This window comes from Rosa chinensis, chromosome 3 (genome assembly GCF_002994745.2).
Source record: "Rosa chinensis cultivar Old Blush chromosome 3, RchiOBHm-V2, whole genome shotgun sequence".
Taxonomy (NCBI): Eukaryota; Viridiplantae; Streptophyta; class Magnoliopsida; order Rosales; family Rosaceae; genus Rosa; species Rosa chinensis.
The window spans coordinates 2787915-2805824 of NC_037090.1; the positions used below are offsets into that span (position 1 = coordinate 2787915).

General features: G+C 36.7%; 3 protein-coding genes across 4 annotated transcripts; 1 reads left to right on the forward strand and 2 right to left on the reverse strand.

Annotated features, from left to right (window-relative positions):
• Positions 1–1414: 1414 nt before the first annotated feature.
• LOC112193423 lies at positions 1415–3614 on the reverse strand. Of its 2 annotated transcripts, XM_024333571.2 has the most exons (3): positions 3180–3614; positions 2781–2888; positions 1415–2666 (listed from the first exon to the last, which is right to left on the reverse strand). In XM_024333571.2, the coding sequence occupies exon 3, from the start codon at positions 2615–2617 to the stop codon at positions 1709–1711; it is 909 nt and encodes a 302-aa protein (XP_024189339.1). In that variant the 5' UTR covers positions 2618–2666; positions 2781–2888; positions 3180–3614; the 3' UTR covers positions 1415–1708. The 2 variants fall into 2 exon arrangements, with proteins under 2 accessions (XP_024189339.1, XP_024189338.1); XM_024333570.2 differs by lacking the exon at positions 3180–3614 and having other exon boundaries at positions 2781–3116.
• Positions 3615–11395: 7781 nt separating this feature from the next.
• LOC112192306 (zeta-carotene desaturase, chloroplastic/chromoplastic) lies at positions 11396–16030 on the forward strand. Its single transcript, XM_024331966.2, has 14 exons — positions 11396–11762; positions 12284–12408; positions 12638–12772; positions 12913–12985; positions 13147–13220; positions 13496–13600; positions 13758–14002; positions 14103–14190; positions 14359–14401; positions 14492–14648; positions 14781–14909; positions 15230–15302; positions 15429–15593; positions 15669–16030. The coding sequence occupies exons 1-14, from the start codon at positions 11627–11629 to the stop codon at positions 15828–15830; spliced, it is 1710 nt and encodes a 569-aa protein (XP_024187734.1). The 5' UTR covers positions 11396–11626; the 3' UTR covers positions 15831–16030.
• A 219-nt stretch (positions 16031–16249) lies between these two features.
• LOC112192307 (DNA damage-repair/toleration protein DRT102) lies at positions 16250–17500 on the reverse strand. Its single transcript, XM_024331967.2, has one exon. It carries the CDS (start codon positions 17350–17352, stop codon positions 16417–16419), a length of 936 nt encoding a protein of 311 aa, XP_024187735.1. The 5' UTR covers positions 17353–17500; the 3' UTR covers positions 16250–16416.
• Between the last annotated feature and the right edge of the window lie 410 nt (positions 17501–17910).

Below are 17910 nucleotides of genomic sequence, written 5' to 3' on the forward strand. Positions count from 1 at the left end.
TGCCCTAAACTGTTAATAAAACCATCTGTATAATACATTTTAAGATTAAATTGATAAGAGAGTGCTCTAAAAAAGTTAAAACAAGAGAGGTACTAGCAACCTCTCTGGTTGTCCATTTCTGTATTATTGAGCAATTCTTAATGCTTTAATGGAACAGGCCAATGCTTTTACAATAAGCACTTCTACAGGAGTAGTGCAAAAGAGGGAAAGAGTCGGTTAGCTACCTTACCTCTCTAGGAGTCCTTCGAGGCTTCTCTACACATACCTACACCAATTTCTTTTAATTGCTCACAACCATTATGTACCTTACATAATAAACTGAAAGACGTATACAGAACCTTGAGTACATTTGGGCAACTTAAGTAGTTGGGTTAGGTGTACAACAACTGTTCAAGCTGTACAGAATAAAGGGTTGTCAACTAATATGCAGTTCAAAGCTCATAAGAGAACGGGTACAAGGAGAGCCCTTGAATGCCTGTAAAAGGTTCAGAACAACAAACTGCTTGAATGCTTCAACACAACAATCGTGATTGAGACAAAACTTGGTCTACATCCACATTCATATCTTGAATCTGTTCTTAACACTGAAATTTAGTACAAGCTAGACCTAAACTCAATCAAATCTACTGACATGGATGTAAATAAATGCAGGTAATAAGTTCAACTATGGTTAAGGGGAGTAACCAAAAAGAAATTTATATCACAAATCGCAATCAAGCAAATACCATGTTACGCAATGAAGTATCATGTGTTGCTAGTTTCAATCAGACTCCCATCTATTAAACAGGTGCTTCTACAAGGTAATTAAACTCGAAACAATAGTTGAAGTCTCTCATCTAATCCCAGTTCTTGTAAATACCTTGTACTATCGTAGCAAGCTCTAGGTTTAGACGACAGTTTTCAAGGCTTCAAGAAAGGGAAGCTCAGTACACCCCAAACATAAGGCTGCAGGGGATTTATATCCTAATCTACCCCTTTTGCATTTCTTCAACCATATACACCTTTCCGCCTTATAGCAAAAGCAGTCGAACATCAAAAGAGAATACTTTTCCAGACCAAAGACTTTGATTACTTTTACATTTTTTTTCTATAACTAATGTGAGATTTCAACTCTTTGAACCAGTCCCGGACAATAAAGTCTTGTCAGCACAAGCCGCACAAAAGTTTAATCTTGACATGACAAAGTAAAACAGTCTCTAGACCTCTATTAACTACCGAACAGCACCATACTGCTCAAAAGTTTTAATACAATTAGGTTACCTAATTATTCATTTAAGCACCAGAGTTGTTCATGCTTTATTATATCTTTTATTATAGCCATAGTTCTATGATCAAACATTCAATCATGAAAAGATATAACAACCTCAGAAATCACTGAAAAGACAAGGTGAGTAGCACGTGAATCTTAATCAAGTGAAAAAATTGCAGAGCAATGATATTGACATAAAATTCTGAGAAGTAAAAAAAATTAAGAATGAAATTAACACTGTATGGACGATATACAACCAGTAAAAACAAAACTGTCTCTGATCTATTTGATTGCTCAAGCTACTCATTAGGAGAAACAGAAGCAACAAGGGTAAGAAAGAACAAATGACCATATCTAACAATTTCTTTTGTGGTAATGCAATCACATAATAGCTGATAAATTCATCACTCACTAGAGGTTGTCTTCTGTTAGCAATCAATGAAGAACTTCCAACTTCCTCTATTCGTTCTTCCAAGCATACAGCATGAGCGAGAATCCTAGCCCTTGTGACTTGCTGTCTGAAAATCTCTGTGAAAACGACCACTGCAGGGCACTTGGATCGGATTGTGGTTGGCCAGACCACAACTTCTCGGCTGAGAGGCATGTCTTGAACATAAATACAGCATTTCCAGGTGATGTACCAAAGAGCCAATTGTGCACATCCCAGAAAACTTCAACTGCAAGCCCATCAACCAAGATGGTGTGATTTCCCCGGAACTTCCACCGAAGCCTCTTCACCTGCATCACCGTCTTGCTGTCTACACGGACAATAAGGCATGGATCATTGACCCCAACTGTGTCGCATTCAATCACAAGATCATGAACTTGACCATCATTACAAAACCGAGCCTTCGTGGTGAACAACTTCTTCCCGAAAATGTGCTCTCTCCTGGCAATGCAAACAGCATTAGAAGATGCAGGGCTAGCACTAGTCTTTTTAAAAGCTTCCTTTCTCATATCTCCAAGAAGGAGAATCATCTGCCGGTCCACCACAATTCCCACATAATATCCGTCTACCGGTTCAGGCCCAGATCCAAATTTTGCAGAAGAAAAGTCCCAATATATATCAATTTTACTAGAATAAGCTTCTAAACTCTTGGACCCTCTTCTCTTGGAGAACAACCAGGGTTTAATATCGACCTTACAAAGACACTGATTTGACGAATCATCTATCCCAACACTAAGGCCTTGACCCATCAAATTCCTACTCCATGTGACAGTAATCAAGCAAGTCCGGCTGCGCAACCGGCATTGATAGATACAAGTAACCAAATTCTGGGCAGTCCTACTAGTATTATGATTATTCGACGAAGAAGAATCAGCAACTTGAACCCCATTTTCACCAAAACAAGATGGGAAATCCCTCATTTTCAAGGCAAGACTTTCTCTCAGGAATTTTCACAAAGAGATTGAGCCCCTTATTCAACCAAAGCAAACAAAATACAACAGCACTCAGAATTGAGCTAAAAACTCAAACTTGAACACATCACAAAAAAAAAAAGCAGAGAAGGAGAGCCAAGTAAACTCTTACCTCAATTGACTGATTACAGACAAAACCCAGAAATCTATCTCAAAAAATGCTCCAGAATCTGACTCCAGAGCTTTGATTTGATCTGGTATGCAAGCTCTTGATTCATCACTGCACAAAACCCATCAATCTAAGCAGAAGCAGAGAGCAAGAGAGAGACCACATCTGAGAATAAAAATCCAAACTTGGGGAAAATGCAGGTTGTAAAACACATCACGCAAAGAGAAACAGACAAAAAAAAAACAGCAGAGACTGGTTTCACTATCAAAACCAGACCAAATAATTAATAGCAAAAATCCAATCTTTTCCACCAAAAGAGATTAAGAATCACAAAAACCATACCAAACAGAATATGAAGAAACACACAAGCAGTGGGGGAAGGAAAAAGCAATAGATGCATACCTCAAGATTGTGACAGCTTGTGTAAATCTAATGAAGGAGAGAAGCAAAAAAAAGCAACTGGGTATTGCTGTAAAGGCTTGGTCTTTGAAAGAAAAAAAAAAAGAGGAAAAAGCTTCTCACTTTCTCTCTCTACCTCCCCCTCTAGACTTTGCTTTAGCAGCTTAGCTGACATAACCCACATGAGATACAGAGAAGCCAAAAGAAACACAACTGAACTGAACCCAATTGAGAGAAGCTTTGTCTTCTCACATCTCACTGGAAGAGAGAGATGGAGGGAACTGTTAGTGCAAAATGTTAGATTGGGTTGAAACCTCCCTCAGTTTCATGGAAAATTCAGGTGTGTGAAAACATAAACGGAAAAAAAGGGAATGAGGAAAATGGAAAGGCTTTTACTCTCCTTCTCTATTTGTGCGGTTTTCTTCGATTTAAGTAAGAGAATGAGGGAATGAAGAGAGAGAGAGAGAGAGTAAAATAACAGTTTTGGGGAAATGGGTCCATCACCGGCCATGGAAGTGCAGGCACGATGCGTCTATTATTAATAGGTTTGGGATTATTTCAATTTATGTGATTTACGTTTTTTTTTTTTTTTTTTGGGCTGTGATTTTTGACGTGATAAACCTGGGCAGAGTGGACATACATGGACGCTTTGACAGAGCAGTTGCAGAAGAGGAATGGCCTTTGACCGAGACAACATAGAGTAGAGTCTTTATCACCTGATTCACTGCTCGGACCCATTTTCGTAATTTTGCATGTCCTCTCTCTCCCTCTCTCGAACCAGAATCACTGTGTATGAGTTGGTGCTGTGGACTGTGGAGGTGGATTTGATTGTAAGGACTAAGGAGTGGTTGGAGAAATGGATTAAGCAGAGAATGTTGCTTTGTTTTGCCGTCACACTTATTTGCATCGGTGGCGCGTGTGAACACGCTCCGCTTGATATGTCTCACTTTTAACATCACATTCGGTGTGTTTTCACGTTTGAGAGAATTTGCTTGCATTGGTGTAGGGCATATCATAGACTCATCAGTGTAACGTGTTTCATCTTGTTAGTTAACTAATAGATCATACAAGGGAGGCCACATCAATAATATTAGAATATCATCATAATCAATGTTAGTGTATCTATTTTATCTTTAAATGATACATAACTGGTTACAAATCAGTCAAATAAGTATTGAAACTAAAAAATCGCGTATGTTAGAACTTAACAATATGACTGTATTAAATATCAAGCTATATAACTGAATTAAATGATACATACAGTCTTTTCACGTTTGCCGTATATATTATATTCATTACACTCTTTTCATACGAAAATATTGTTGGTCATTAATGTCACATGTACAAAAAAAGAAGAAGGTTGATAATATGTCATTGTGATATGAAGTTTGATTGCAACAGCATTCTAATATTATTGATGTTGAAAATCAAATATAAAATCAGGGAACTAACAATAAAATTGGAAATTGGGATGGCTTAATTGAATTTTTTTTTTCTTGCTAATGCTACTACACGAATTCCTCCATGCCAGTATCATATTGTGAGAGGTTAGTTAAGACTTGAGCAACATGGATTATGGATATGATTAAATTAAAAAATTATATTAACCATAACATCAGTCCAAGTTTTAGATGATAATCAATTGTTTCTTTGGTCAAATTATTATTAGAGGTTCACATAATCATACTTTTCAACAAAAACATGTTAAACTCGTCCTCCTGAGTCTCCTGACCCGTGACACACTGAACCAATACAAACAAAACATGTTTCAGGGAGAAGTATTTCAGTTACAAATGGAGGTACTTAAATTCGTGCTCGGCGGCGCGTGGGGATGGAGATATATAAAACAGTAGCGCGTGGTGGTATAATGAGGACAGCGAGAATTATAGGAGTGAGATTATGATAATCCATACTTTATGGTATGAGACATGGCATTCACGTGTACTTTGTCCAAGCCATGGTTGGTTGTTAGCATGGCGTTGCGGCCCAAAATATTTCACATTATTACAATAAACCTTAGAAAGCCCATTTTATGTCCAAAAAGAATATAAGATTTATTCATTCCTGCTCACAGCCTCTTATTCATAAAGGAAAAATCATTGCCACTAGATCAGATAGTATTAGACATGATTGTCTGTGATTTGATGCAGTTGAATCACTAAACACATTTGCAAATTAATTCCTCTTTAAAAGTAATTTATTAAATACAATGTTTGGATTTTTTTTTTGATCAAAATGTTTGGATTATGAAAATGTAAGATAAAAATTTGCTAATTACAAATGAGAAAGTATTTTTGAGGAGATTTCTCTTTGTTTCTATATTCTACTTGCTACAGCCTTTTTCAACTTTTTGTTTTTGGCTAATTAACTAAAGGCTTCTCATCCTTATAGGCTTTCTCATTTAGTAGTTGTCACTGTAATGAGGGATAGAAGTAGAAAAGTGCATGAGTAGGGACTAGGGATTGAGTGGGTGCAGGAATATATGGGGTTACAATGTATTATATGCTTCAAAAGGACAGATAAGAGGTGAGCACATAAAAAGCTTTGGGGGAAAAAGCACTTCAAATCTATCCAAAAAACTTTGATGGTACATCAAGTAGCAAAGTGTTTTGGTCTCCGAAGTTGTGAAGCACAAGCTTAGATTGTATTGGAGGTTTTCTTCCTATATATTGGTTTTTACGATTTACATGTAGCTTTTTGTTTGTAAACTGATATGCATGCATATATACAGCTCAACATATCTTTCTTAACTAATTTTTTTATTTGTAAATTGAGATCTTGATGCACTTGCAGTCGACTTTGACAGTATAGTCAATCATTCGACGTGTTTTTTGAGAAGGAAATATAGTCGTAAACATCTTTATATCGTCTTCGAACATCTAGACAGTCATTCGTGTACTTGGGTTGGGTTGCTGAAATGTATATTAGCTACACGGTTTGTATTTTGAGTTTAAGATTGTGCATAAAAAGGCAGATTCCAAGCCACTACTCACCCCATGATGTTATTCATTGATGACCAATTTGACCTTTATACCTTATTACACAAGCTAGTCAATCTTCTACATAATTTGAGCAATTCTGGATGTAGGAAATAATAGTTATACGGCGTGCAATGAACTATAATTAGGGTTCATACGAAAAGGACCAGAGAAACTATAATAAAGGTCAGTAGTGTGGGTCTGTCTCTGGGAACTTTTTAATTCATACAACATTGCTAGTAAATCTATCATTTCGGTGATCTTTTATGCACTTTTTCCTGTATTGGCCCCTAACAGAAAAATCATGTAGGGAATGCTTACATTTTGATGGTGTTTGTAGCGGAAAAAGAGAAGGAACAGAGTGGGGGGCGAAAAAAGTCTAAAGGGTAGGGTTAAATTCCAAGAAAAAAAATATTGTTGGATTTTTTCTCTCGTAAGTTTCTATTGGGATCTCTAAATCTGCTCAATTGACCTCACTCTATTATGAATTATTAAATGACATATATAACCTAATATAAAATGACTATTAAGGACAATAATTATACGAAAAAAATATTACATTTATTTTATGTAGACTTTCCAATTCAATAATATTAGATTGTATTCCTAATTATTTTCCTTACCTATTTTCATTTTCCAATTTCACAACATACTCATTAAAGTACTCATATATATTTAATAAGAATTAAAAATATAAAAATGCATTAAGATCATGTGACATAAAAATGTATGATATATATGTTGAACGCATATTGGTGAAGGAAAACAAAATAATTTCTCTTATGATTTATGACCTAAATCTAAGTCAATCCATTATATTTGTAAAAAAATAAAAAAAATAAAAAACATAATAAAAATAAAAATATTTAAAAAATTAATCATGTGGTACAAAAAATACAGAAAAAAAAAACATTAAAAAAAAGAATGATTTTTTTTTTGCACAGCTAAAATAGAATTTTTTGCGGGCTAAACTAGGCGGATTTACGGGTTATTCGTTGGAACCCGTTAAAACTCGTAAACAGATTTTTTTATTTTTATTTTTTACTTTTTATCAAAGCAACTAGAACCAGTTAAGACTTATGTATATAATTTTTTTGACAACAAAATTACTATATCACAGGGCACTGCAAGTAGTTTTTTTGACATTGAAAGGCAATCAAGTTGCCTATAAGAAAGAAACAACATTATACAATTAATTACCATTCAAACAGAAAAGGGAGATTCCAACATTCAAAAGGTAACTATTGGCTCTGCAATAATTATTTGTCATAGTAAAAGTAGTATTAGATTTGAAGCCATAGTCATAAGGTGCTGTGTATAAAGCAGTCCTCCAAGAAGATTACTAATTCAAAGTTGAAGATCTACATACACACACACGCGGGAGTAGACCATAGCATCGCTTATTTTTACAATTAATGTCTCGTTTGGTAATGCTTGCTAGAATAAGATAAAGTTTGAGAGTAAATCAAATTTTAAAAAATTAAAAATCCTAAAAGTTTGCTAGAAATTGGTTTTTGTGAAGGGTTTTGAGTTAACGGGTTCCAATCAGTTTAGCACGCAAGGCCCGTTAATTTGCGGATTTTTGCGTGCAGGTTTTTCTTAGCCCGGATTAATAAACGGACGGATTTGTGCGGATTTTTAGCGTGCGGGTTTGAGGGTTACGGGTTTAAATGTCAGGGGTGTCATCAATGAGGCTACCTTCAGCTATATTTTCATGAGAGAGTATTCAGAGGTGCATAGAATAATTTCCATATTTTCATAATAGGCATTAGCAATATCCCACTTAGCTTGCAGGCAAGCTGATTCTATCACCACGTTTCCAGCTTGCAATGCTTGGAGCATCTGCACCCCTTCTTTAATTGCGTGCAGCTCAACTTGTTTTGGAGATGTCATGTTTGAAACTGGTACAGCAAATGCAGCACGGAACTGACCCGTATCATCTCTCAAGATGCCGCCCAGCCCCCCTTGCAACTGTTGGGCAAGAAACTGCCATCATTATTACTTTAATTGGTAATGAACTAAAATTATAAAACACTTTGAACCTAAACTTTTTTCATTAGCTAGGAGAGTACTGCCCGGCCATGCATGAGCTTCCCTGGTTAGTAAATCATCACAAATTTCAAATGACCTTATCCTAATCATAAAAGTGTAATAACTATTTATCAAATTTCCTAATAAAAAATTACCCGATGGATCGGTACATGCATCTTCTCTATCACAAGTAAAATTCGGTCTACTATCTTCTGCCTGTAATCATGCAAGACCACGATAATGTTCGTGATATTTAGAGAACAGAATAAAACAGGAAAAAAAAAAATCAGTTACTAAAAATATAGGATTTCACCCGGGATATATTTGGTGATAAATCTCAAAATTGACAACTCATTAGAAACATGGATGATTCGCTACAGCTATATAAATTACGATGCATTGACTCATTGAGCTTCAATATCGTACCTTGCATCGAAGTCATTAGCAAAGGAATACAAGCAGATTGGTGAAAATGCAAAAGTTTCTTTTATTTTTTCTTGCTACCATGGCTATATCTGCCATGCTAGCAACCTCTGGTACTCTCTCTCTCTCTCTCTCTCTCTCTCTCTCTCTCTCTCTCTCTCTCTCTCTCTCTCTCTTCTTTGTTTCTTTTCTACATGTAACATGCAATTTTCTTTTTGTAAGATTAGGTCAAACACTTTCATTTGTCTCAGTAATTCATGATCGAGAGAGAGATTTTTTTTTTACACAGATAACAGATCAATTAGGTTATATAAAAAAAAAAGAACATTGATTTGGTTTTTTGATGCAGATAAACCAGTCGACCCTTTTTGCTATGATCCCTGCACATCCAGCTTTGGAGAGGCGCAGTGCAAATCAGAGTGCGGCACAAAACACTTCAGGTTTGGACACTGCTTGACTCAAGGCGGCCAGTTCCTTTGTTGCTGTAGTCCTTAAAAGCTAGCCAGGCTTGGAGACAGAAGATTAAAATGATCGATTGTTAGTAAATGAGTTTACTATGCAACACCATAGCATGCCCTATCAACCAGATGAATGATATCATATTTCCTGTACTACGTACTCATCAGTTTTAAATTAACGAAATTAATTCAGTTCTTGTGATGAATAAAAAGTATTTATGATATTTCTATTTGCTCTTATCTATTGCAAATTCTTTTGTGTTTGCAATTCTAATTAGTGCATGTATTTCATTTGTTCTTTGTATAATTGCATGTTCATAGGGATGTGCAATTAGCCAATAATTATGAGAGGGAAGGATTTGAGGAGAAACTCACATTTCAAATCCATCAAAGCTTCAATCTTCAAAAGTTTCATTTGCAATATGGGAAACCCTATTTCTCATTCTACCATTCCTAGTTTCACATAGATTAATAATTTGCAAGAATTAATAAGGTGTGTGACTAACAAACAGGTGAAATATATATGGTGATATGAAGGGTAATGACTCAAGATATTTGAAGTTCCACCATGTTATGGAGAACATGAACTGATATAATTAACAACATTGAGATCAGAATTTTAAATCTAATTGAAAACATTAAAACATTACGGTCTTAACGAATACGATTGGTTGTCATTTTATGAAGCGATGAACTTTATATCTTAAATTTCAAATTTGAACACAAATATTAATCAGATTTCAGAACATTAATAAGAGATTATAGGACTAAAATGGAAATTGAAAATTGATGACAATGAACTTGAACACAAATCAGATCTCAAATTAGAACACAACTAAGAGATTACACGACTAAAATGCAATTTATGGCGATGAACTTTCATGGGCTTTTATTGAACAACAATCAGAAACCAACAACCAGCAGGCGAAATCGTCTTTTGATGATCAACTGTAGCCTAGAGGATTGCAAAAAGAATTGGCAATTCGAGAGCAATGCGTGTTCAATACCATAATTGTATGTTCAATTCTTTTTGCTCTCGGATTGCAAACCTATATGGGGGACAATTGCAAACCTAGAGGATTTCTTGGGCCTCAAATAGTAGTGAACATATTGGGCTTCTAAACAATTGAAGTGGGCTAAAAACTAAGCCTATTTCTCACTATTGAAGTGGCACAATTAATGGAAATTGTGTTTGAAATTCAACAATCACCGCCTATCATCTCCAACAGACTAGTTATAATTAAGTTAAATTTAGCTTTAGCTAAATTGGCTAGCTATATTTAGTTAAAGAATCATGCATAGCTAAAACAAAAGTTATTTTTCTCTCTCTTTTTTTGTCCACATGTCAGTTTATGATTCAATAAAATAAAATATATTATTTACAAATAGCTACCACTGCTGGAGCAATATTGTTAAATCAATAACTATATTTCACAATTTTAACTAAAAAATAATTTATACGGTTCGAGATGCTAAAAAAATGTAGTCAACTTCCTAATTATCATTTCTATGGCATAAGTCACAATTGTATAATCAAAATTCCTCCACAATTGTTTTATGATCCATCCTTGTGTTTTTCCCCCCTCTTTTGTATCTCCCTCTTCTCACTACTTGAACTTGATTTCTTCAATTAAACAAAAAGAATTGGCAATTCGAGAGCAATGTGTGTTCAATACCATAATTACCTAAACTATTATTTATAGTATTTTTTAAATCGGCACCACTTGTATATGAACTTTATTATTATTTACTAATATGAGACGGTCAAATAGACTCGATTCTTTACCAAAAGAAATATTACACTAGAAGCTAAACATGCTCCAAAAATTTCTCTAAATTGCCCAACTCACTCATATTGTGTAGTTTGCATCTATAGGACGGTGACTATCAAGCACATATATTAGTATAAATTTTCACCGTTATAATTCTAAATAAATAATGGAGAAATCAGTAAATTGTTCAAGATAGAATTATGCTAAATTAAACATCGATGTTTAAGATTGGATTAAGAACAGGATATTAGCAAAAACTATAGTAAACTCATCATTAACTTTTGAGTTGAGGCTTCATCAGTTCGTTGGTGGCGCATTATCGTCACCGGCCTAACTGCCTAATCACACGGCAATGAAGCACCCCTCCACTTCCCCATGTCTCTCTCGCTTTGTCCTCCTCCCCCAAATTTCCCCCAACAAATTCCAAACCAATCCTATTAACCACCAAACACCAAAATATTATTACAATAATGGTCTCGAAACCTCAAATAGTGGGTACCACCCCTACAATGTAGAGAAAGAAATTCTATATATAGTTATATACAAATTATATCTTGTTGGGTTTCTCACTTCCTCCAAACCTCACTCTCACATTGTTTCAGTTACGTGACAAATTCTCACCCTCAGCATCTCCTTAGCTTCTGATACCACTTCTCTTAGTTAAAAAAGACCCATTTCATTCAACTCTCTCTTTCTCTCTCCACAGACTAAGTAGTGCTTTGAGAGAGAGAGAGAGAGAGAGAGAAGAGAAGAGGAGAGCTCAACTTTGAAGTTCAAAGCTTTCTTCTATGGCTTCTTGGGTGCTCTTACCGGTTGCTCCGGTAACCAGTCGATGCCTGGTGGCTCCGGTGAGGTCCCAGAGGTCCTCCTCCATCTGTGTTCGATCGTCTCTCGACACAAATGTGTCTGACATGAGTGTAAAAGGTAAAGTTCCCATCTTTAGTTTTTGGTTACAGTAAAGTTTTGATCTTTCTGAACTTCAATGGTTAAAATTATCTTTCTTGTTAATGATGATTAGTGTATTTTGATTTCTGGGTATCTTTCTTCTGAGAATTGTGATGAAAATTGTGTTGGGATTATAGTTTCTAAGTTGAATTTGTGATTGGTTTGACATGGAAGACTTGGTTATTGCCTATTGGGATTCATTTTCAGTGCTTTTGAAATACCAATATAGAGCAGTGTGTTTTATTTTGGTTCTGACAATTTTAAGGGATGGTGAACTATTGGGTTTTGTTAGAGCGTTTTCATGAACAATTAAAACAAATGAAGTGACAAATGGGTTGATCAGAACTCTTTTAGTTTCAGAATACAACTCTGTATACTATGAAAGAGTGTTGAAATGATCAAAAGGGATTGGAGTATATATGATGTTCAGCGATTGAGTATACAAGTTTACTGTTTGAGCTTCTACTTCAACATACTAAGACGTATGTTTAATCTGCCAGCTCCAAAAGGGTTGTTTCCACCTGAACCTGAACACTATCGAGGGCCGAAGCTGAAAGTGGCTATTATTGGAGCTGGACTTGCAGGCATGTCAACAGCTGTTGAGCTTTTGGATCAAGGCCATGAGGTTTGGTCAATTTATTTTCTAGTCCTGTGTCTGCTTACAGTTATGTCTGGTTTGTGCGATTCTTTGATAATCGCTTCAACATATGAATTAAATGTTAAAATGGGAAATTTTTGACTGAAGTGTTTCAGTAAGCTCGCTTCATCTTATTCTGTAAGTTAGTAACTTGTATGATAACTGATTGCCTCTTCCATGGAACCAGTCACATGTATTCTTTTTATAAATTCTTCAGGTCGATATCTATGAGTCAAGGCCTTTCATTGGTGGAAAAGTAGGCTCGTTTGTTGATAAGCGTGGAAACCACATTGAAATGGGACTCCACGTATTCTTTGGTTGTTACAGTAACCTTTTCCGATTAATGAAAAAGGTGAACAAATTCTGTGTGCTTGCAATGCTATAACATTTGGATATGCATGATATTCTCGGAAAGTCCTTATATAATTTAATAAATGTGTTATTCTTATAATGTTATCTCTAACAACTTTTCTTGGATCTCCAATTAAACAGGTGGGTGCAGAAGAAAATCTACTTGTGAAGGATCATACTCACACTTTCGTAAATAGAGGGGGTCAAATTGGTGGTAAGCTTTGGTGCTTGATCTTTTGTTGATCAAATTTTGTCTTGAGAGATCATAAATCTTCTCTGGTTTAAATCGTTCCTGCCTATTTTGTATGCCACCTTATATTTATGGAGTGGTCTTTTTCAAAGAAATCTGATATTTAATTAACTTCTCCATCACAGAACTTGATTTTCGATTTCCAATTGGAGCCCCCATACATGGGATTCTTGCTTTTTTATCTACAAATCAGATCAAGGTAAATATTTGCATTGCCACTGTCCTGACATCACTGCAAGCATCATTTTTGTCATGGTTCATTTCCATACATGCTTTCCAATACTTTTTTAAATTTAGGAATTAGATAAGCCGAGAGAAAATGAAGCACTGGTTCCATCTTGAATCAGGAAGACATTGCATGTGGTGTGATCCGTGTTATCATTTAGTGTATTTGTTGGATGTGATTTATATGGTAATTAGAGCTTGTCCGAATTTCTTTTAATGCTTTTACTTTGTGATATTTTGTAACTGCAGACTTATGATAAAGCAAGAAATGCATTGGCTCTTGCATTGAGTCCTGTCGTCAGGGCTCTGGTTGATCCAGATGGAGCATTGAGTGATGTGCGGAATTTGGATAGCGTAAGAATGAAAGCTACTTTAATCTGTTATTATTGTGTACCTGGGAATCTTACTTGCCTGATTTTGTTTGGGTTTGTTTTTTCTATGTTCTTGGTTCAATGTAGATAATTATTTTTTGCACAATTGTTTAAATTTAAAGTTATACTTCTTTCTTCAGATAAGCTTCTCAGATTGGTTCATGTCCAAAGGTGGCACACGCACGAGTATCCAGAGAATGTGGGATCCTGTTGCGTACGCTCTTGGGTTCATTGACTGTGACAACATCAGTGCTCGTTGTATGCTCACTATATTCACGTTGTTTGCCACTAAGACTGAGGCATCCCTGCTTCGTATGCTCAAGGGTTCTCCTGATGTTTACTTGAGTGGACCCATCAGACAGTATATCATTGACAAGGGGGGAAGGTACTTTAAATATAAGAGCTTTATGTGGCATTTTGGAGATAATGGCTTATTTTTATTCTTATATTTCTCCTATATTTGTATCTCCTTTCCTGCTGGATAGGTTTCATCTTAGGTGGGGATGTAGAGAGATATTGTATGATAAATCTGCTGATGGGGAAACTTATGTCACAGGCCTTGCCATGTCTAAGGTAATTTACTTACCACGGTGCTTTTTAAGATACCCATATTCCATAAATTAAATTCAATGAAATCAATTTATTTGAGGTTTGGAATTTTGTTTTGTTTCATTTAGATGATTCTGGTGTGAATGTAGCCTTCTTTAAGTGTTAATACCTAATGTTTTCTTTTTACCCCAGGCTACTAATAAGCAAACTGTGAAAGCAGATGCCTATGTTGCAGGTTTGGAATCTTCTTTCCACTTTATGTAGAGACTATTTTATATTTCAGGTGAATAATTTTTGTGTCTCAAAATATTTTGATTGTTGATAGCATGCGATGTGCCTGGAATCAAGAGATTGCTTCCGTCCCAGTGGAGGGAATGGGATTTTTTCAATAATATCTATGAACTAGTTGGAGTTCCTGTTGTCACTGTACAACTTAGATATGATGGCTGGGTCACAGAGATGCAGGATCTTGAACGGTCAAGGTGATTCTCACCTATGCACTGAACTACTTGGCATTTTAAAGGGTTGCTTTTTGTCATTGATGACCATGCAGACACCTAGTTCTCTTTCAGTTCTTTGACACTAATTGGAACAGTTTGCTTTGTGGTTGTTAGGCAATTGAAGCAAGCTTTGGGATTGGATAATCTTCTCTATACTCCCGATGCTGATTTTTCATGCTTTGCTGATCTAGCACTTACTTCTCCAGAAGACTACTACATTGAAGGACAAGGTTCACTCCTGCAGTAAGAAAACATGCCCTTTATTATTGCATCATTGTTTATCTTTTGATTGTATAAATGGGGATCAGACTCATAAAAGAAGAAAAAGGAAACAAACATCCTCCTTATTTGGCCTGCGGTAACACTTTGAAAGTTCTGAAACCAAGTCAATGTGTAATTTTGAAACTTTTTGAAACTTGACTTCGATATCAATTGTTTAAAATGTATACAATCATTGTTATTGTGTCATTCAGAAATAAATTCCATAAGGAACCATGTCATTGTATTTCATATGTTCTCTTTTACAATTTTGAATTTAATACTGTTTCTGCATCATCTTGCAGATGTGTGTTGACACCAGGTGATCCTTACATGCCTCTACCAAACGAAGAAATTATAGCAAAAGTCACGAAACAGGTATCAACTTATATTCAACAATGGAGTCTTCTTGAAATCGGGAGCAACCGATAACAACATCAATTCTAAATGGTTTCTGAACATCCCTTAATATCATGTCTTGGACATTTTTCTTTCCAATTCCAGGTTTTGGCTTTATTCCCATCATCGCAAGGCTTAGAAGTCACTTGGTCATCAGTTGTCAAAATTGGGCAATCTCTATATCGTGAAGGACCTGGTAAAGATCCATTTAGACCAGATCAGAAGACACCAGTGAAAAATTTCTTCCTTGCGGGATCATACACAAAACAAGTAAGATTACGCCAAAGAAAAACAAGGAAAGACATTGTTTTAAACATTTTCATCAATGGTACCTTTTGTTTGCAGGACTATATAGATAGCATGGAAGGGGCAACTTTATCTGGCAGACGAGCTTCTGCCTATATATGCAATGCTGGGGAAGAGTTGGTAGAATTGCGCAAGAAACTTGCATCCCAAGAGGGGAATACAAAAGCCGCTAATACTACTGATGAGCTGAGTCTTGTCTAATACAAAATTTTCATTCATTTACTCAGCACAGAGCCAACCGTCACAACCTCAAAAATGTGGAGTCAGCTGGTGACTTAGAGACAGTGCACTTTATCAGTTGCCATTGCAAATGCTTTACACATTTATATGTATAGAAAGATAATAGTTAATGTAATGCATAGTTTTTATCTTAATGATGAGGGCATGGCTTCTTTTTACCATTGAATGCCACAGGAGATTACCAACCCACCCCAAGTTGTTTTACCAAAAGAAACGGAGTCATGACTCCGAGATTTTATGTTTCCGCTCTCCTTTCTGATGGAGTTCCTTTTGATTCATAGAAACTCAAACTACCAGCACTATATACAGTCTAAGAAACTGTAGCCGATGCAGCAATCAGAATGCTTCTCATTCTCAATATAGCATACACAATTCCATGATCAGAGAAAAGCATACACAACAGCTTGAACACATCAAGCAAACATCTTTATTTATCAAACACAAAGTCACTATAATACAAGCAAGTACCAACTGCATCGAGATTAAGTTAAACAAGCCCCAAAATACTTAATCACACACACAATCCATAAACATAATCACCATTCGCTCACTTACCCTCATTCTCCAGTGCTTGATCAACAGCCTTCTTCGCAGTCTCGAGATCTTCATCGAAGAACATATCCCATTTCCCATCCCACTTGATAAAGAACTCGGTATCTTCATAGTACTTGACTCTATGCACATCCCCAGCTGGAGTAAACAAGTAATCCCCAACAACTAGATCAAATCTCTCCTTCTTAGTTAAATTCCACACACTCTTCTTCCCCTCCATCACAACCAAATCGTGCCCGAAAGTGTGGTGGTGCGCCGGCTCCACGCTCCCGGCCTTGAACCTAACTATGGCCGATGTGGGACTCTCCCTCAATATCTTCATTGATCCGCCCGGAATTATATCAATCGGATTCAAATTCCGATTCTTCACCAAACAGCAGATAGAGCAAGAACTCTCCTTCAAATCAGAATCAGCTCCAATTTGTGGCATGTCATTCATTGAGTTATCAAGAAAAGAAGATATCTCTTCCGGCCAAGGTTTCGACTCCGACGCCGGACACGGCGCCTTGAAGGGAGTGTTGAGCCACGTGTCGAGGATCTCGATCGCGGATTCCGGCGCCGTGGACTTGCCGGAGACGGCGAGGACGTTGGAGTTGTTGATGGACCGGGCGTTGAGGGCGTCGGAGGGGGAGAGACACGTGGCGGCGAAGACTCCGGGGAACTTGTTGGCGAAGATCGCGACGCCGACGCCGGTGCCGCAGGCGACGAGTCCGCGGGTTTCGGTGTCGGCGGCGGCGGAGGAGGAGGAGGAGACGCGGCGGCCGACGTCGGCGGCGATGGAGTAGTAGGAGGAGGTGCCGAGGTCCTCGACGTCGATGTTGAGGGAGCGGAGGTGGGAGACCAAGGCGTCTTTGAGTGAACAGCCGAAGGAGTCGGCGCCGGCGATGATTTTGAGCGGCCGTGCGGTGGTGGTGGTGGTGGTTTCCGCCATTGTTGAGATTCAAAGCTTGAGCCTTTGAGTTTCAGAGAGTGATAATTATTAAGAGTGTGGGTTTATATAAATCTATATATAAAATGAATCTGGACGGGGCTTTACTACAAGTCCAAACAAGTTTCTGGAGTTCGCTTCGCGCTGCAGCTGACGGAGACGGTAGGACTGTAGGAGTCCTACCGTAGGACCCATTTGACTCTAACTAGGAAACGTTGTTAGCAACCCAGTGTCGTTTGTTTTTTCCCCCTGCCTCCTACCCTCCAACTAAAGAGTAAGAATGTGAGTTCGATTTACAACAGACTAGTTGTTTTTTATTAAAATATATATATATATATATATATATATATCTATACTATTATTAAGAGAAGAGGCTTGGTTAGCCAAAACTGAAAATTTTGACAGATTTAACCCTAAAAGATTAAAAAACTTTGACAACAAATTAAATCACAAGGGTAAATAGGACAATTATAAAATAGATTTTATTAAGAAAATTGAAAAGAAATTATCCCACAACCTCCCATTTTCTCTCCCACTATTTTCTCTCTGCAGTAACTACCC